At 44.3% G+C, this 19,516-nt stretch overlaps 1 protein-coding gene across 6 annotated transcripts in view; it reads left to right on the forward strand.

The window, feature by feature from the left end:
- The window catches only part of CDK19 (cyclin dependent kinase 19), a 223,742-nt gene that overhangs the window by 116,796 nt on the left and 87,430 nt on the right, over positions 1–19,516 (forward strand). For all 6 annotated transcript variants that reach the window (XM_034765874.1, XM_034765867.1, XM_034765872.1 and 3 more), the window contains one exon: positions 11,509–11,619. In XM_034765874.1, coding sequence (XP_034621765.1) covers positions 11,509–11,619 — 111 coding nt within the window. The remainder of the gene's footprint in view (positions 1–11,508; positions 11,620–19,516) is intronic.

The raw sequence follows: 19,516 nt of genomic DNA on the forward strand, positions 1-19,516 counted from the left end.
CAATTTAATTACTTAGAAATCTTCCTACGTAATTTCACTTGGCAGACTCTCAACATTCTTTTGGAATGTTAATATATTTAATTTGGCTTTCAGAACATGATCATTTAAAAAAGCATGCATACAGTGTGTACTTTTTTAACATGCACAAACAAATTTAGGTAATTTGGTGGGACCTTCTTGGCTTCTGTGATTGTGACTACTCAGATTTACCTAGAGGCTTATATAGTGACTGAAAAACACAGCCACTTTTTTTCAGGGGGAATTCTTGATATTCCATTTAAATGCAGTATTCCTTCAATTTTAGGATCAGGTGTATCAGTTATATGCAGTAAATTAAAAACATACTTTACATAAAATCAACATACTTTACAAAACCAAAGCAGTAATTTTTCTGAGTTTTATAAAATCCTTGTAAGTGGTTAGGTTAATCATAGTCTAGTTCTTCTCAGGTTTAGTCTTGAAGCTTCGGACAAGGGGGCTTTTCATTCCTTCTTGTTTTAAATGGTATAATATAAATGAAAAAATATTTAAAATATTAATTAAAATGTTTAGAATATCAGTTGGTGTGTATCTGTGTCTTTTGCCTAAAAAAAATTATCATTGTTTCTGTAGTGTGAAAGAATCTCTCTCCTCTGACTTCTTGAGTTAGGTACTCCATTGTTTTTGCATGTTTCACTTACTAGTCAAGTTGTGCTGATATGTGCCCACTGATATAAGATTTCTTTAGTTTTAATGGCAGTAAAATATTTGTTTTTAGAATTCCAAAATGCACACACATTTTAAATATTATACTCTTTAGTTAATGTAAATCATGTGTATTCTTTCCTATTTCTCAGCTGTATCTTTGTATAATGGCAAATTGGCATCAGATCTATGGCATAGAATTTGTGTTTTAGTGACCCGATTAGCACTGCTCTTTTTCAGATGGATTCAAAACTGCTCAGCTGTGTATCATGGCCCCTAGACTGCTAACAACTCAAGAAGGTTGTAAATTCTGCAGGGGTTTAGGCTAAATAAGAGCTCTCAAGGTGGTCCACAAGACCATGTCTCTGTTAAGATAAAGTCTTCACTATAAAAAAAGAGTTGAAAAGTATATCAGAAAGTCACCCCCACTCTGCCCTGAAAGTGTGCCTCAGTATTTATCTATTCAAACTCTCTGCTGAGACTAGTAATGACTGTGATCACTACAGACCTAGCCTGGAAATGCAGCAGTGGCTTATAGGAAAACATGCTGTAGCATTCTATCATCTTTCTTAGCCATCTGGTTCCTCCTCTTCTGCTCTCTTTGAAATGCAATTACAAACTAGATTAGTATTTGGGATTATTTTTTTTAAGGATTAAATAGGATGAAAAATATTTTTTTACTGACATTGATGCTTGTCTTGGTGAGGAATGAGCAAACAGTAGCTGTCAGAGACTCTGGGGACAGGATCAATCATGAGGGCTTCTGTTTCCAAGAGACTCAGTTTTCACTCCTTCCATAAGAGGAGAGAAACGGGAACTGGAATGAACTCCAGAAGCAGCAGTGCCCATGAAGGTCATGTTGATTTACCGATAAATAGAAATGACCAATCCCCTTCTCAAATTAGCTTACACAGTTCATTTGAGAACTGATACCTTACCCATAGTGGTACTTGAAGCACTGGTTCCCAGTCTTTTTGAAGGGCTGAACTTATTTACCAGAATTAAACCGTAGGTATACAACCCATGCCCTCAGCCTACCATTCAGTTGTGAATCCTCAAACAGACAATTTAGTTATGGGTCCTCTTAAGCATAACTCAGACCCTGACTGTTACCCCTGCTGAGTAGGGACTTCCCTCTCAATCACAAAACAGGGATTTGGAACAAGTAGAATAGAAGGTAGATAATGTCAGTGTACTGATGCCCTGCCTGTAGGCTTTTATCATTTAGGTGTGGATGGACATTTGACCATAAGTTGTAAAAGCCTGATGAAGCAATATTAATACAGTTACTATCTCTCTTTCTTATTATGTATTATTAAATATTTATATTATGGTAGCACCCAAAGGTCCCACTACAAACATGGATAAGACACTACTTGCCCTTAAAGGCTTACAATCTGCAGACCTTTTTCTACTTGCTTACTCTTATTAACTTCCCCATTCCTGCCATTCTTTACTCTCCCTTTACTTCTAATTTAAAGGAAACCACAAACCACGTAACTAACAAAGCTGTTCAATTCTTCACCAGATTAATTTGTTTGTATGCTGCAACCCTGTTCCCTATCCCGTTTTGTATAGTTTAGCTTGTAAACATTCTGTGACAGGGCTTGTATCTTATCTGTGTTTGTATAGCACCCAACAAAATGGAGCTCAAATCCCAATTGCCGCCTTTGATAATGCTATCATTATAGGTTGGGCTGGTTGCACTGGTTATTATTCAGGTTGCCCAATACTTACCATTTTAAGAACACTTACCATTACAAGAGATCCACTTCCTGGACACTACTGTACAAATAAGTGATGGTCACATAAACACCACCCTATACTGGAAACCTACTGACCGCTATACTTACCTACATGCCTCCAGCTTTCATCCAGACCACATCACACGATCCATTGTCTACAGCCAAGCCCTAAGATACAACCGCATTTGCTCCAAACCCTCAGACAGAGACAAACACCTACAGGATCTCTATCAGGCATTCTTAAAACTACAGTCCCCACCTGGGGAAGTGAAGAAACAGATTGACAGAGCCAGAAGGGTACCCAGGAGTCACTCACTACAGGACAGGCCCAACAAAGAAAGTAACAGAATGCCACTAGCCATCACCTACAGCCCCCAACTAAAACCTCTCCAGCGCATCATCAAGGTTCTAAAACCTATCCTGAAGGACGATCCCTCACTCTCACAGACCTTGGGAGACAGGCCAGTCCTCGCTTACAGACGGGACCCCCCCCCCCCAACCTGAAGCAAATACTCACCAGCAACTACACACCACACAACAGAAACACTAACCCAGGAACCAACCCCTGCAACAAACCCCATTGCCAACTCTGTCTGCATATCTATTCAAGGGACACCATCATAGGACCTAAATACAGCAGCCACACCATCAAGGGCTCGTTCACCTGCACATCTACCCATGTGATATATGCCAGCAAATGCCCCTCTGACATTTACAATGGCCAAACTGGACAGTGTCTACGCAAAAGAATAAGTGGACACAAATCAGACATCAAGAATAGTAACATTCAAAGACCAGTAGGAGAGCACTTCCGTCTCCCTGGACACTCAATAACAGACTTAAAAGTCACCATTCTTCAACAAAAAAACCCCTTCAAAAACAGACTTCAACGAGAAACTGCAGAACTGGAATTAATTTGCAAACTTGACACCATCAAATTAGGTCTGAATAAAGACTGGGAGTGTCTGGGTCACTACAAAAAATAATTTTCCCTTTGTTGATATTCACCCCTTCTTGTCAACTGTTGGGAATGGGTCACATCCACCCTAATTGAATTGGCCTCATTAGCACAGACTTCCCCCACTTGGTAAGGCAACTCCCATCTTTTCATGTGCTGTATATTTATACCTGCTTACTGTATTTTCCACTTCATGGATCTGATGAAGTGGGTTATATCCCACGAAAGCTTATGCCCAAATAAATGTATTAATCTCTAAGGTGCCATAAGGACTCCTCGTTGTTTTTCATTATAAGAATGTGTTTTCAGTTGCTTATAACTTTGCCATTCTTTAACAGTTTGGGTGAAATTTTCCATGCTGGGTCTCTGCCTCAGATTGATTTTTTTTTTGGGGGAGGGGGAGGTGAGGAGGGGGAGAAAATTTCCATCAAAAGAGTTCAGTCTTTTCCAAGAATGAAACTAGGGAAAAGTATGTTGTTTTGCCCATGTTAAAAATTCTGGTGATGTTGTCTTTGAAAACTTCAAGCATAGCCATGCTTTGGAGTAGAGACTTGAAATTTGATATGGATTGGCCTTATTCTCAGGATTGTGACTTTTGCCATCCTTGTGAAGATCTGCCCAATTTTGGCCAAGTTATAAGTCTTGGAAAAATCCCAGTTTGCATGTGTTCAGTAGAGACTTGCTAGAGCTTTAAAGTAAAAAACTTATGAGATTCCATCCGCACTGAACCTGCTGCAGCCAGGGGCTACAGGGTTCTGAGCAGGACTTTCTATGTAATTGCTGCTGTGGGCCAGGCTGAGGCCGGGAACAGAAACTGATAGCAGTGAGATCATCTCTCCTGTGCAGTCACTGATGCCCCATCTGGGCCCAGGCAGCGTAGAGGAGGAAGCATCTGGATTCAAATACACAGGAGACAAGAGCCAGATCCAAGGGTGGAGAGAAGCAGATTGGGGCAAGGAGCCTTAGTGGGAGAGGGAAACTAGGGCCTTGTCTACACTACGAGAGTAGTTCGATTTTACTTAAATCGAATTTTTGGAATCGATATTGCAAAGTCGAACGTGTGTGTCCACACTAAGGACAGTAATTCGACTTTGTGAGTCCACACTAACGGGGAAAGCGTCGACATTGGAAGCGGTGCACTGAGGGCAGCTATCCCACAGTTCCCGGAGTCCCCGCCGCCCATTGGAATTCTGGGTGGAGCCGCAAATGCCTTCTGGGTAAAAAAAAAAGGGGCCAGGGTGCTTTTGGGTAACTGTCGTCATCCGTCCATCACTCCCGCCCTCCCTCCCTCCCTGAAAGCGCCGGCGGGAAATCATTTCGCGCACTTTTCCAGTCATTGACAGCGCGGACGCCACAGCACTGTGAGCATGGAGCCCGCTGCAACCATCGCTGCAGTTGTGGCCGCTCTCAACGCCTCGCAGCTTATCATACAGGTTGCCCTGAGGCAGATGCAGAAAAGTCAGGCGAGGAGGCTACGTCAACGCGGTGATGGCCTGAAGTCTGAGAGTAGCACAGACCTCTCAGAAAGCAGGGGACCCAGCGCCGAGGACATCACGGTGGCAATGGGTCATGTTGATGCTGTGAAACGGCGATTCTGGGCACGGGAAACAAGCACTGAGTGGTGGGACCGCATAGTGCTGCAGGTCTGGGATGAATCACAGTGGCTGCGAAACTTCCGCATGCGGAAGGGAACTTTCCTTGAACTTTGTGAGTTGCTGTCCCCTGCCCTGAAGCGCAATGACACCCGGATGCGAGCAGCCCTGACTGTCCAGAAGCAAGTGGCCATAGCCCTCTGGAAGCTTGCAACGCCAGACAGCTACCGGTCAGTCGCGAACCAGTTTGGGGTGGGCAAATCTACCGTGGGGGTTGTTGTGATGCAAGTAGCCAAGGCAATCGTTGATGTACTGCTGCCAAAGGTAGTGACCCTGGGAAACTTGGAGGCGATCATAGATGGCTTCGCAGCGATGGGATTCCCAAACTGCGGTGGGGCCATAGATGGAACTCACATCCCTATCCTGGCACCGGAACACCAGGCCAGCCAGTACATTAACAGAAAGGGCTACTTTTCCATGGTGCTGCAAGCACTGGTGGACCACAGGGGACGTTTTACCAACATCTACGTGGGATGGCCGGGCAAGGTTCATGACGCTCGTGTTTTCAGGAACTCTGGTCTGTTTAGACGGCTGCAGCAAGGTATTTACTTCCCGGACCACAAAATAACTGTTGGGGATGTGGAGATGCCTATAGTCATCCTCGGGGACCCAGCCTACCCGCTAATGCCCTGGCTCATGAAGCCCTATACAGGTGCCCTGGACACTGAAAAAGAACTCTTCAACTACCGGCTGAGCAGGTGCAGAATGGTGGTGGAGTGTGCTTTTGGACGTCTCAAGGGGAGATGGAGAAGCTTGCTGACTCGCTGTGATCTCAGCGAAACCAATATCCCCATTGTTATAGCAGCTTGCTGTGTGCTCCACAATCTCTGTGAGAGCAAGGGGGAGACCTTTATGGCGGGGTGGGAGGTTGAGGAAAATAGCCTGGCTGCTGATTACTCACAGCCAGACAGCCGGGCGATTAGAAGAGACCAGCGGGAAGCGCTGTGCATCCGGGAGGCTTTGAAAGCAAAGTTCCTGAGTGAGCAGGGTAACCTGTGACTTTAAAGTTTGTGTACAGAGAAGCCGAACCTGCCCCCGTTTCTTTACCCAGTTCATGTTGACTATCCTATCCAGTTACATACCCCCTTCACCCCACTTCCAACACACGTTTCAAAATAAAAATAGTTCTACTTTGTTAAAGCACACCGTTTTCTTTAATACTGTTTTCGCGGGAATTTTTTAAAACTGGGACGCAGACTGTGGTGCGGAGCGGGTGTAGTGTAATCGCGCGAATGCAGCTTCTAAACTCAAGGACTGACAGGCTCCGCTGCGGTGGGATGGTTGTTTCAACGGAGCCTGTCACCCCTCCTGATAGGGACTGTGTGTATGGGGGGTCTATGTGACTTTGTGGCAGGGGGAGGACGGTTACAGATCCCCTGCTGTGTGGCTCTGTGATCCTGCCTAAGGACCGCCGCTTAAGATCTCTAACTGCCCTCCCCTGCCACAAAGTCACAGAGCAACCCACCCCCCACCACATAACATGAAAACAACCTCCCAGACTAACCAGGGTAAGTAGTCACTGCATCACTGCACTATGTATGTGCCCTGCTGCTGTGCCTGCCCCCGACTATGTACCCTGCCAAAGGTGACTGTCCTGTCCAATTACCAACCCCCTTTCCCCCCCTCCTCCAAAAGAACATGATGGAAACAGTAGTTAACAGAAACATATTTTTTATTATCAACTACACATGGAACTGGGAAGTGAAACTTGGACGGGGGCTTGTGTCAGGCGGGAAGGAAAGAACTTGTCAAACTTTGGGGAATGAGAGCCTTCTGCTGCTCGAGCTCTCTGCAGGGGTGGAGTGAGAGTTAGCAGGGACTCTGCCGCCTCTCCTTCTGTGCACTTTGGGTGAGGGGAGTATGGGACTTGGTGGCGGGGGAGGGCGGTTAGAGATGGACTGCAGCGGGGCTCTGTCCTCCTGCCTCCGTTCCTGCAGAACATCCACAAGGCGCCGGAGCGTGTCCGTTTGCTCCCTCAGTAGTCCAAGCAGGGTTTGAGTCGCCTGCTGGTCTTCCTGACGCCACCTCTCCTCCCGATCCATGTTGGCTTGGTGCATTCGGGTCAAGTTCTCCCGCCACTGGGTCTGCTGTGCTGCCTGGGCTCTGGAGCAGGCTATAAGCTCTGAGAACATGTCCTCCCGTGTCCTCTTCTTCTTATGCCTAATCCTCCCTAGCCTCTGGGAGTGTGATGACAGGCTAGGTTGTGAGACAGTCGCAGATGGGGCTGTGGGAATGGGAAAAAGGGAGTGAATTCCTCAGAAAGATAAATGTAGTTGTGAACAAAGAACATAGTCTTTCTCTGTGAACAGGACCATGCACAGCACCTATCACATGCGCACTCAGCACAAGGTCGAATTCTCGGCCTTCGCATTCAGTGTCTGGGGTTTTGCAGAGCACATTTGAGAACCGTGTCAGGACAACGGAATTGCTCTTGCACGCAGACATGGTAAGCCGTAGATTCGTGGCAGCTTAAAACTTTAATATTAGCAATGGCCTCATTTCACATTGAAATCAATGTCGGTCCCTGCTGCCAGCAATCCGGCAAGCAGGAAGTCTGCTCCTGTGCCACACCCTCGCGGCTGTCCCCGGGAACGATCCCTTTCGGCTGCCCCTCTCCCGCCTCCACCGCGTGGCTGCAAACCAGCGGTTACAGTTCTGTAAAGGAACGGTAAAGCAGTCCCAACACTAACATTCCCCTACCTCATTCAAAGCAGGTCATCATGAGCGACATCACCCTCATGAGGATCTCTGAGAGCGACAGACAGAGAATGCTCCGGGAAAGCCTCCAAAGACCAGGGCCGTATGCCGCCATGCTGTGCCAAGCAATGATTCCGGAGTACTTGCTAGTCTCGTGGCGCGGCAACGTGTCCTACTACGGAGGACCCAATAAGGCCGCTCTCCCCAAGAACCTAATGCAGCGGATTTCAAATTACCTGCAGGAGAGCTTCCTTGAGATGTCCCAGGAGGATTTCTGCTCCATCCCCGGACATATAGACCGCATCTTACTGTAGCTGCAGTAGCAGGGACTAAACAGTAGAGCGGCTTGGGCAGGACAATCATGCAAAACCGGACATTGCTAGATTTTTTTTCAATAGTTGCACTGCCCATGACTGAACCGTAAAGTTAATCAAACTAATCATGAGAAACCCATTTTTTAAATTGTTAATATTCATGTTCTGTTACAAATAAATGTTTAGATGTTTACAACACTTACTGGATGATCCTTCACCAGATTCTGTGTCCGGGGTAACGGCTGGGGAGGGTTGGTAGGGGATCTCTGTAAGGGTGATGAAGAGATCCTGGCTGTCGGGGAAATCAGCGTTGTGAGCGCTGTCGACTGCCTCGTCCTCCTCATCTCCTTCCTCATCTTCCCCGTCCGCTAACATGTCCGAGGATCCGGCCGTGGACACTATCCCATCCTCAGAGTCCACAGTCAGTGGTGGGGTAGTGGTGGCGGCCGCACCGAGGATGGAATGCAGTGCCTCGTAGAAACGGGATGTCTGGGGATGGGATCCGGAGCGTCCGTTTGCCTCTTTGGTCTTCTGGTAGCCTTGCCTCAGCTCCTTGATTTTCACGCGGCACTGCGTTACATCCCGGCTGTATCCTCTCTCTGCCATGTCTTTAGAGATCTTCTCATAGATCTTTGCATTCCGTCTTTTGGATCGCAGCTCGGAAAGCACGGACTCATCGCCCCACACAGCGATGAGATCCAAGACTTCCCGATCAGTCCATGCTGGGGCCCTCTTTCTATTCTGAGATTGCACTGCCATCAGTGCTGGAGAGCTCTGCATCGTTGCCAGTGCTGCTGAGCTCGCCACGATGTCCAGACAGGAAATGAGATTCAAACTGGCCAGACAGGAAAAGGAATTCAAATTCAAATTTTCCCGGGGCTTTTCCTGTGTGGCAGTTCAGAACATCCGAGCTCTTACTGCTGTCCAGAGCGTCAACAGAGTGGTGCACTGTGGGATAGCTCCTGGAGCTATTAGCGTCGATTTCCATCCACACCTAGCCTAATTCGACATGGCCATGTCGAATTTAGCGCTACTCCCCTCGTCGGGGAGGAGTACAGAAGTCGAATTAAAGAGACCTCTATGTCGAACTAAATACCTTCGCGGTGTGGACGGGTGCAGGGTTAATTCGATGTAACGGCGCTAACTTCGACATAAACGCCTAGTGTAGACCAGGCCTAGGGGTGGGAGGGAGAGTGGAATTAGTTGGGCAAGGAGACAGTCTGGGAACCAGTCAGGTGGGGGAAAGGAGGTGAGGGGAAGAGACATGGGATCTGACAATGAGCCAGGATACGAGGATGGGGAGGAACTGAGATTGGACAAGGATCTGAGGGGAGAACTGAGACTGACTGGACAAGGAGCCAGGTGGTGGTGGTAGTAGTGAGGGGACTATTGGGCAAGAATCCTATTCCAGGAGACTGGGACTCTGAGTTTGTGATGGGGAAAGGAGGAAGGCAACTGGATTTGGGATGCGGAGGACACAGATGGATGGGATGAGGAGCAAGGAGTAGGGGAATGGAACTGGTTGGGCAAGGAGATGGGGGACAGAGTTGGGTGTGTGGGGGGGGGGGGACCTGGGATTCTCTGAGCAAGGAACACAGACCAGGAATGGGGACTAGGAGGAAGACTGGGACAATGAGCCCAGAAGGGGAAACTAGGGCTGTCTGAGCCCTGGGACTGGGATGGGAAGCCTGAGAAGTGGGGAATGGGACTGGTTAAGCGAGGAGACTGGGGCAAGGCGTCAGTAGTGAGAAAGAGTCAAGATGGGGACGTGGACAGTTTGGAGTGGATGTATCAGAAGGGGTCAAGCTTGTGGGGAACGGGTAGAGGACTTTGTGCCCCCTAGAGCACACTCCTGTCCAGAGGCTGGAATGGAACCCGAGATTCCTGAGTTTCACCTTTCCCCTGCAATCAGCAAATATCTGTGAAATGCAGTGGCAAAGTGTGTGTTTCCTGTCCCGCTAGTGCTGCTCCACATAGAATTAAGATTGCCTGTGTATCTGATGTTTCTTAACTTTTGAGTGTTTGACTTTGCAACCTTAATGTCCTTTTAACATAGGGCGTGTGTGTGTGTGTGTGTGTGTGTGTGTGTGTAATAATAGAAATGTTTACTAATAACAGCCATGTGCCAGTGATGAAAAACTGCTGCCTTAAACACACAGCATGATATACATCCTTCAGGCTCAATTGTGCCATTTAAGCACAGTCACACCACCCAGGGGGAACTAGGGTGACCAGATGACAACACTAAAATATCGGGACACATTGGGGTGCCGTCAGCCCTGCCCACAGTCCACCCCCACTCCTCCCAGTCTCCGCCCCCAGTCTGCCCCATGTCCCGCCCCCTTCCCGCTCGGCTCCCCCCCCCCATGATCTTCCTCATCCCCCGTCCCCTTGCTGGCTTGCTGCGTCCCTCCTCAGTCCACCCACCCACCGCTCGCCTCCTCACCCCACCTGTCCGCCGCTTGCTCGCTTGCCTCTTCACCCCTCCCCCCGCCCCTACGGCGCTGACTTCCCCTCTGCCAGGTGGGTGCTCGCCCACCGCCTCTTCCCACCCAAACATCCGCCCTCGCTCCGCCCCCATTCCACCCTCTTCCCCCAAGTCCCCACCCCTGCCCTGCTTCTTCTCCACCTCCTCCCCTGAGAGCGCCGCATCCCCGCTCCTCCCCCCTCCCTCCTGGAAAGTGCTACGTGCCGCCAAACAGAGATTAGGCAGCGGGAAGCGCTGGCGGTGGGAAGGAGCAGGGACCCGGCGTGCTGGGGGGAGGGAGGGAGAAGGAGGTGAGGAGGGGGAGCTTGGCTGCAATTTTTCCCCATGAGTGCTCCAACCCTGGAGCACCCATGGAGTCGGCGCCTCCCTCCCGCTCGCCTCCTTACCTGAATATCAGGACAAATGGTGTCCCGATCGTACATTGATCAGGATGCGGGACAAAGGGTTAAATATTGGGACAGTCCCAATTTTATTGGGACATCTGGTCACCCTAGGGGGAACACCAGGAGGCACTGTGCAGTCTGCCTTCCTGAGATGCTTGACATATACAGGTTGTTCACTGCTGTACACATTTATGAGGCTAGCCAGGGTATGTGTGTTTCTCCCAATAGAAATAGAAATGTAGTCACCCCTAAACTCCAGTTCTATTTGACCCTTCAGTGGGACGGCTCTTTATGCTCTTCTTACTGCACCTCACTCTGCATCCGTGTCCTAGCCGGGCGCAATCTAGCTCTTTCTGAAGTTAATAACAATAATGTGCTGAATTGCTTTGGGTATATTGTCTATGGGACCATACTTACTTTGTTGCAAATACCTTGCATGACTATGACCTACCCTAGTTATCCATGTTTCCAGCTCTGGTAACACAGTTGCCTTTGTCATTAGATACTTTGCATTGCAAACTGGAATCATGTAAATGTTGTTTTTTGTAGCTGTAGAAATACTGACTTTTTTGTGTCTTTATTTACAGCTTTTACGAGAATTGAAGCACCCCAATGTGATTGCATTACAGAAGGTTTTCCTTTCTCACAGTGATAGAAAGGTTTGGCTGCTGTTTGATTATGCCGAACATGATTTGTGGGTAAGTGCAAATTTCCTGTATTTTTGAAATATTTATACAGCATTCATATGTGACACTGAGATGTGTCTGTATGTAATATAGTTAAGGTTGTAACTGAGGATCTATTATAATCCCAATTTTGGCCTTCCCTCTAATATCCATGAAAAATGCCATATCAGCTTCAAAAATGGAGATTAGATTTGAAGGCAAAATTGAATATGCCTACCATATTTGAAGGAATAGTTTATGGGTTCCCGAATTGTCACCCTAAAATAGAAGTGTGAAGATGCTTTCCATGCTTTCTTTTGGCTACTTTTGTTACAAAAATTAAGTGAGAGAGAGAGATTAATTTCCTGGCCTCCCTCATCAATATCTAGTGCGGAAAACCAAAATCCAGTTGTTTTATACACTAATTTCAAAGTTTATTAACGTCTGAATTTGTTATGTTGCTATGAGTGAGGCCTGTTCTATTGAGTTAAGAGTAGGATATGAAATGATTTCTGGAGAATTTTTAAAATGAAAACTTATATCTCTAGCTCATTTCCTCATAGTGATAGCATGTCAGTGGCAGAAAGAGAATTTTCCCACCAAAAGTCTCATAATATTTGGTTTGATCTGTTATAAACTGAGGTTTGCTACAACATTGTGTTTTTGATTTGTGTACAGATTCTCAAGGTCCATTTCCTCATCCAGAATATATGGGTTGCTTAGATCTGGGGGCTTGGTTCAGGCCCAGAAGAGAACAAAACATCCTAAGGATAATATGTGGTGAATAAGTTCCTTTGAAAACGTTCTTGCCACTTCTGTCCTTGCCAATGTCAGTCTCAATGTTATTATGACGGCATCACTAATATGGAAGTTAGCATTACTAATGATATGTTTAATGTCAGTGGCAGATTGTTGAACTGCTTGTAATTACAAGTATGTTAGATAATGAGAGCTATTTATACAAGACACTATCAGAAGTTTACTACTAAGGAAAGTAAACATAGACTATGCACAAAGTAAAAGAAAACTTAAAGCAGAGTGAATCAAGTCATGAGATTTAATCCTCCTGCATATAATCTAGTTGAATCAACTTGCTCTGACATGGTGACAGTCTTGCACTGAGTCACTTCAAAAGGTTTTTCATCAAAGTCAAGTGACGCAAAAAATGTGTGTACTCTACACAGGTGATAACTAAGTGTTATATTCCCATTCTACATATTATAATTTTACATGCATAGAATTTAAATAATTCTGTCCATCAGTTGAATTTAGTTGCTTTTTAGAGTAACCACAAGAACCATTTTACTGCTGCACTGAGTGGCATGTTCAAGAACCCTTTTCATCAACCTTTACTATTCTAATTTTTTTGTGCATGTGGTATTCATATTGTGTAAAAAACAAAAAAACAAAAACAAACCATCACATGGCTAATAGATGAGAAATCACTATGTTTTAATGTTCTCACCACTCCTTACGTGTCTGGCTGTTATTTAGTCATAGTCCCAGTTTAGTTAATTGATATATACTATTTGAGATGTAATGTTTGTTACCCTAGTTGTTTCTGGCCTCTCACTTTCTCCTCACTCTTTTCTGTGCAACATGTGCTGTTCAAATAATTTTCCTTTCCTATGCACCTGATCATGTCTCTCCACTTTTTAATCTTTACAAGAACTCTCCTTCTTCCTCTGCATAAAATTAGTTACATTCAAGACTCTCCATAACTTGGTTCTTGCCTAAACCTTTGGCCTCATTTCCTCTACAAGCCCCTTGTTCCTTCCATTTCTCCCAAGCATCACTCCTAACTTCCCCTTTTGTCTCTTTTGCTCACTCCCAACTTTGTGTCTTTTTTCATGCTACCTCCTACACAGGAACAGCCTCCCAGTTAACGTACGTAAAGCTCCTTCACTCTCCACCTTCAAAAAGCTCCTTAAAATCCCACATTTTGTGAATCATTTCAGTAGTAATGTCCACTTGTTTCTGTGTTGTGGTGTTTTGCATTTCCTGTGCTGCACAACTTGGGCCCTTATACCTTTTGGGGAAGAGAACTTACTTGTTTTGCATAGGATTTTTACTGAACAGCACTATATACTCTCACAGCATTAGCCAAAACAAAATAAGTATATTTAATGCCTATATCCATCTGAAAAGATTGATTTTTTTTTTTTTGAAAATTGTTGGATAATAGATGTGCTTTTACTAAGAGAGATACACAGGTGACCAACATTTTCAAATTTGGGTGCCTAAAGTTAGTTACCCAAATCCATCTTTAAGCACCTAAATTAGTGTGTCCTGATCATTAAAGTTGCTAATCATCTGCAACTCTTAACAGCTTCAGTGGGAACTGTAAATGTGGATCACTTATAAAAATCAGGCCACTTTTAATTAAAGTGGTTATCTTTAGCTCCTATGCTAGAAAATTTTGGCCAGAGATCAATAATGAAGTATGCCAGATATTATATTATTCTATATATTTTGTAGTACAATAAAAATTCAACCTATTTTAATGAACAAAAATGATGGGTAGAAGCCCAGTCATTAAAGGGGATAGTCTTTGGATTCAGATGATGATTACATTTTATTAAAATTCTTTTGTGATGGACAAGAACAAACACTACTTATTTTTGTTCAGCATTTTTAATACAGAAGCATCACAGGACCGCCTCACATTTGGTGACAAATATATTAAACTACAAAGTTTACTTGTAATTTGTTAGTTGCTGTAATGTATCTTCTTAGCATCTGTGGTTGGCATAAGGAAGAGGTGAAGAGAGCTGTAATAATTTAAAAACATTTGACTACGTCTGTATCAATATTTGTACTATCCCACCCTGCAGACATATTAACTACACACTCATTAGCTAATATAATCATACTGAATCCCCAAAACACCTCCCAAATTTTATCAGACAGGCAAAACAAAATCTGCATGATTTGAAGAAAGCATGCTTGTTTAGAGATGAACTTTGGTCATATAGCAATTCATCGAACCAATACAATAGTAATACTCGGTTTTATACTTTAATTCCAAAATCCTTAATATAATCCACATATGGCTTCTATATGTTTTTAAATTCTGTCCTGTGTTCTTTCAATCTGTCTTTCAAATGATGCAATCTGAGGTAAGGTGAGCCAACGCGGCGCACTCCGGGTAAGAGACAGGGGAGGGGTGAGGTTGGCTGCCGGCGGAGCCTGCCCTGCAGCAGGAGCCAGCAGGACCAAGCTTCTGCCCGCTGCACCCGCAGGAGAGAGTGGGGGGCGGAGAAGAGCGGCCAGGGCCCCTTTGGACCATGGCCCGGCGCCATGGTGCCAATTGCCCCATGATAAATCCGGTATTGCTCTCTTGCTGTTTTATAATTAAAGAACTTTGTTGACTTATTCTGTTTTCATATAATTTTCCTTATTCTGTCTTAGTTTAAGGTTTTATTCTGCTGCCTGTCACTTCCTTTGTGGGTCATAAGCATTTTATGACATCACTTTTAAAATTTATAAGAAACAAATTAAATGTATGATGGCCACTACATTCAACTTTTTTTAGTAACTTTTTTTTTTTAAAGGCCAGAGATGAGATCTGGCTAGAGATGTGGTTTTTATTGGCAAAGGTTATGTATTTATAACCTTTCAGCAGGTCAGAAATGTGTAGGATTCCCAGCTACACCAATAAACCTTTATGCCATTGTAACCCACACACATCCTGGGTTTGGTTTTCTGTCCCATCTAGTGGCACTGAGACCTCTTAGAGAGAGATTAATGAGTCTGCTCTATATCCTTAGTTAAGAGCTGGCTTTTAGCTGCAGTAGAGGCTCATGCGTTTAGCTCCAGAGATTCCAGGTTCGATCCCGCCTGCCGACGAGCGGGGCCTGTCAGTGTTGCACCATCAGCTTTTTAATATTAGTATTCCCTTTACATGCTCTTTGATTGAAATATTCAACAGATCTCTCCATTCTGTGTATTATATTATACATCCTTTCTATTTGCTTAACTAGATTCCTGCTCTTAAAGAAAATTAATATCCATTTTGCTGTCCTGAATTGGTGAGATATCTTTCCTTCTGTAGCTTATGGCACAGAGCTGATCCTCAATAAGTTTATCTGCAGATACCAGTGAAACTGTTAAAATAAAAAATTGTTGTTGCATATGATATTAAATAATGTTGGATGTTAATCTATTACACATACTCTGCCTTCTTAAATTAAAGAAAAAGGTTATAAGCATGCAGGGGTTGTCTTTAATATATGATTTTCATCTAGTAATAGAAATGAGAAATCCTATTATGCTCATTTAGTTTAGAAAGAAAGCACAAAGGATCCTCTTTGGATCCAAGCTTCCTAATTCCAATTGACTCAGCATTCAAATAAAGATTTACAATTTTACATATCAAACTTCAAGGAAATAGTCTGTATTCTTACTATTAATTTAATAGTGATGGTGAAGAGCCTGCTAGTAAGTACAAATAGTACTGCAAATTTAAGTGGATTCCATCAACATTTTTCAATATTTAAGTCATACTCGGATCTTGTGCAATTCCACTGGTTTTACTTGGTTACATTAAGTCTGATTTTAGCTCTTACTCATAAGGATAGGCTCAAGCAGTAACAGGTCCCAAATATTTTTACATTACTTAAATGTAGGCTTGGCAAGCCAGTCAATTGACCACCATGGTCAAGTATTGTCAAATATTTCAGCAAGAATCCCCTGATCCACAGTGGATAAAGATTGAGAATTTAAAAAAAATCAGATTTTTTATTTAAATCAGATTTTTAAAATTTTGTTATTAAATTATCATTTGTTTTTAAAAATCAGTTTAAATTAAAATCTGAGTTTAATACAAAATATGTCAAGGTCTAAATTTATTATATTTTCTTAAAATATTTAAATAAAAATGTTGAGCTTCTACAAAAACTTTGAGTAAAAGCCTGCTTTTCTAGGTAAAGAAACCTGGGAAAAACATTCAGCTTTTGAGGTCAAGCTTTGTAAATGTGGCACAACGGCTCATGAACTGTATTAAGGGCTTAATCCTGTGGGGACCCAGGGGCTGTGCTATGGGTTCAAGAGACTGGCAAAGTCATCCAAGGTATTGGGACCTGGCTTCTGACTCCCAAGAGACACCAACAGTAACTCATCAGGATCAATCACAGAGCCCACTTAGATACTCCTATTTCCCTACCTGAACTCTGACTGGCTCAGTTTTCAATTGAAAGAAAGTCACACCACTGAACAGATGGAAGTCACACAGAAAGCACCTGGGACCTGAGTTTTCTGACAGCAATAGCCTCTTCTGTAGGCACAAAAGGAATATTTTCTTCATTTGGACTGTTTCATTCAAAGTTGATAAGTTGATTGGGAGTTGAAGAAGCTAGAAAACTCGTCCTTCTCTTCTCATCATGAATAAAAACAAGGAGGAATCAGATGAGATCTACTAGTTTTAAAAGTTTGAAGGATACCCTGAGTAACTTATCTTCAACAGACGTAAGACTGGTCTACGCTACAAACATAGGTCAGGTTAACAGGGCTGTGGAAAAATTTCACACCCTGGGTGATGTAGTCAAGGTGACCTAAGCTCCGATATAAATCCTATGATATCAACCTAGCTACTGTTCTCGGATGGTAGATGTACTACAGCGACAAAGAACCCCTTCTGTCGTAAGTGTCTATTGTGACAGACCCAGACCAGTGGAGTACAGGAGTCTGGTAGAGGGCAAATATACTGGTCACTGGATGAGTAGTTTTCTGTTCCCTGAGTGACCAGAGCAGGGGCTGCACTAGAGTAATCAGGAACCTGCTAGAACCAGTTAAGGGAGGCAGGCTAATTAGGACACCTGGAGCCAATTAAGAAGCTGCTAGAATCAATTAAGGCAGGCTAATCAGGGCACTGGGTTTTAAAAAGGAGCTCACTTCTGTTTGTGGTGCGAGTGTGAGGAGCTGGGAGCAAGAGGCGCAAGGAGCTGAGAGTGAGAGGGTGTGCTGCTAGAGGACTGAGGAGCACAAGCGTTATCAGACCCCAGGAGGAAGGTCCTGTGGTAAGAATAAGGAAGGTGTTTGGAGGAGGCCATGGGGAAGTAGCCCAGGGAGTTGTAGCTGTCATGCAGCTGATACAGGAAGCACTATAGATAGCTGCAGTCCACAGGGCCCTGGGCTGGAACCCGGAGTAGAGTGTGGGCCCGGGTTCCTCCCAAACCTCCCAATTAACCTGGACTGTGGGTTCTCCCAGAGGGGAAGGTCTCTGGACTATTCCCCAACCCACATGGTGAATCTCTGAGGCAAGAAAATCTGCCAATAAGTGCAGGACCCACCAAGATAGAGGAGGAAGTTTGTCACACTATATTATAGCAGCACAGCTACAGTGCCACATCTGTGCTGCTGTAGTTTACCTAGTGTAGACATATCCCTAGGAGTTTAGAAACTTAAGCTCCAGTCACTTTCACTTAATGCTCACTCAATGCTATAGTACTTGCTGAAGGCTGCTTTTGTGTCTGTTCTGCCAGATTGACAGTTTTTCCTGCTACTGTGGAAGACGGTATGCTGGAAGAGAAGGGTCACTGATCTAAGCTGATATAACATTTCCTAGGTTCTGAGAAAAAAGACACTATGTTGGACATGGTGTGAGGGGTTGTGAGGGGTTCAGTGCTTATCTGCTAATCCAAAAAAGAATTAGCTAAGTTAATGGAGGATAGGTCCATCAATGACTAATAGCCAAAATGGTCAAGGACGCAACCCTATCCTTTGGGTGTCTCTAGCCTCTGACTCCCAGAAACTGAGACTGGATGACAAAGGATGTATCACTCAATAAATTGCCCTGTTCTGTTCGTTCCCTCTGAAGCATTTGGCACCAGGCATTGTTGAAAGACAGGATACTGGGATAAAGGGACCATTGGTCTGATCCAGTATGGCCATTCTTATGTTCACGATAATAGGAGGTTTCATCAGCTTTCAGTTTGGACCTTTTTTTTCCTTTAACCAGCTGTTTCAGGCCAGTTGGGAAGTAGTGGGTCCATTGTTGATTGATATTGACAGTGTTTCCCTGGGTGAGGGAAGAGCAGTGGCTCCAGCAGCTCTTAAATAAATCCGTTTTCAAGAAACCAACTCATGATGTTGTCAGTCTTGCTAACTGTGAACCTGTTTCTTATCTACCGTTTTTAGGCAACGTCATTGGGAAGTTTGTAACAAAGCAACTCTGGCAATTTCTTGATTTTTCTATTTCCTTGATCTTAAATAATTTGATGATTTGATTTCTGACCTGGTTACCTGAGAGAGCAACTATCTCCCTCTTATATTCTGTCCTATTTGAGATCAGCAGAGGTGCTCGAGCTGGAGCTTCTTCAGTACAAACAAAGGATGGCTGCTGACAGGGCATTCTCTGTGAGAGGTCCTGTGTTTTGGAACTCGCTTTCTCCCTTGGTTTGCCAGAGCCAAGATGCTTTAACTCTCTGGATACATTGCAGATCCCATTTTTTCTCTGTTCCTTAAGGCTGTTGAGGAGGGAGTAGGCTAAGGTGGCTATTTTATGGTCAGTCCTTTTGTTTTTGTTGTGGTTTCTAGTTTATGGAATAGGCCCCCAGAGCACTGGATGGAAGCCTATAGCTGTACTTTTGGAAATTTGAAGAAATTAATAAATTAAATAAATAAAACAAATAAAAGCACTGGGACCCACCAGCCATCAATCTTGTTCTGGAGGAACAATCTCTAATGGTGAGACGGTAGCCAGTTACCATGTCTCTATGTTCTGTGGGCTCTCAGATGAAACTGCCAACAAAATTTCACATTAATACTAGTTGTCCTGGTAGTTTTTTTTATATGTATATTTGTCCACAAGAAACTGGACTGAGACCAACTCATCTTACATAAGCCATTAAACAGCCTTCTGATGTGTATGACTTGGTCACTCATAAGATTGATTCAGTCCAGTGACATAGCAGTGAAATATTCTGTATCC

The sequence above is a fragment of the Trachemys scripta genome, chromosome 3 (assembly GCF_013100865.1).
Source record: "Trachemys scripta elegans isolate TJP31775 chromosome 3, CAS_Tse_1.0, whole genome shotgun sequence".
NCBI classification, from domain to species: Eukaryota; Metazoa; Chordata; order Testudines; family Emydidae; genus Trachemys; species Trachemys scripta.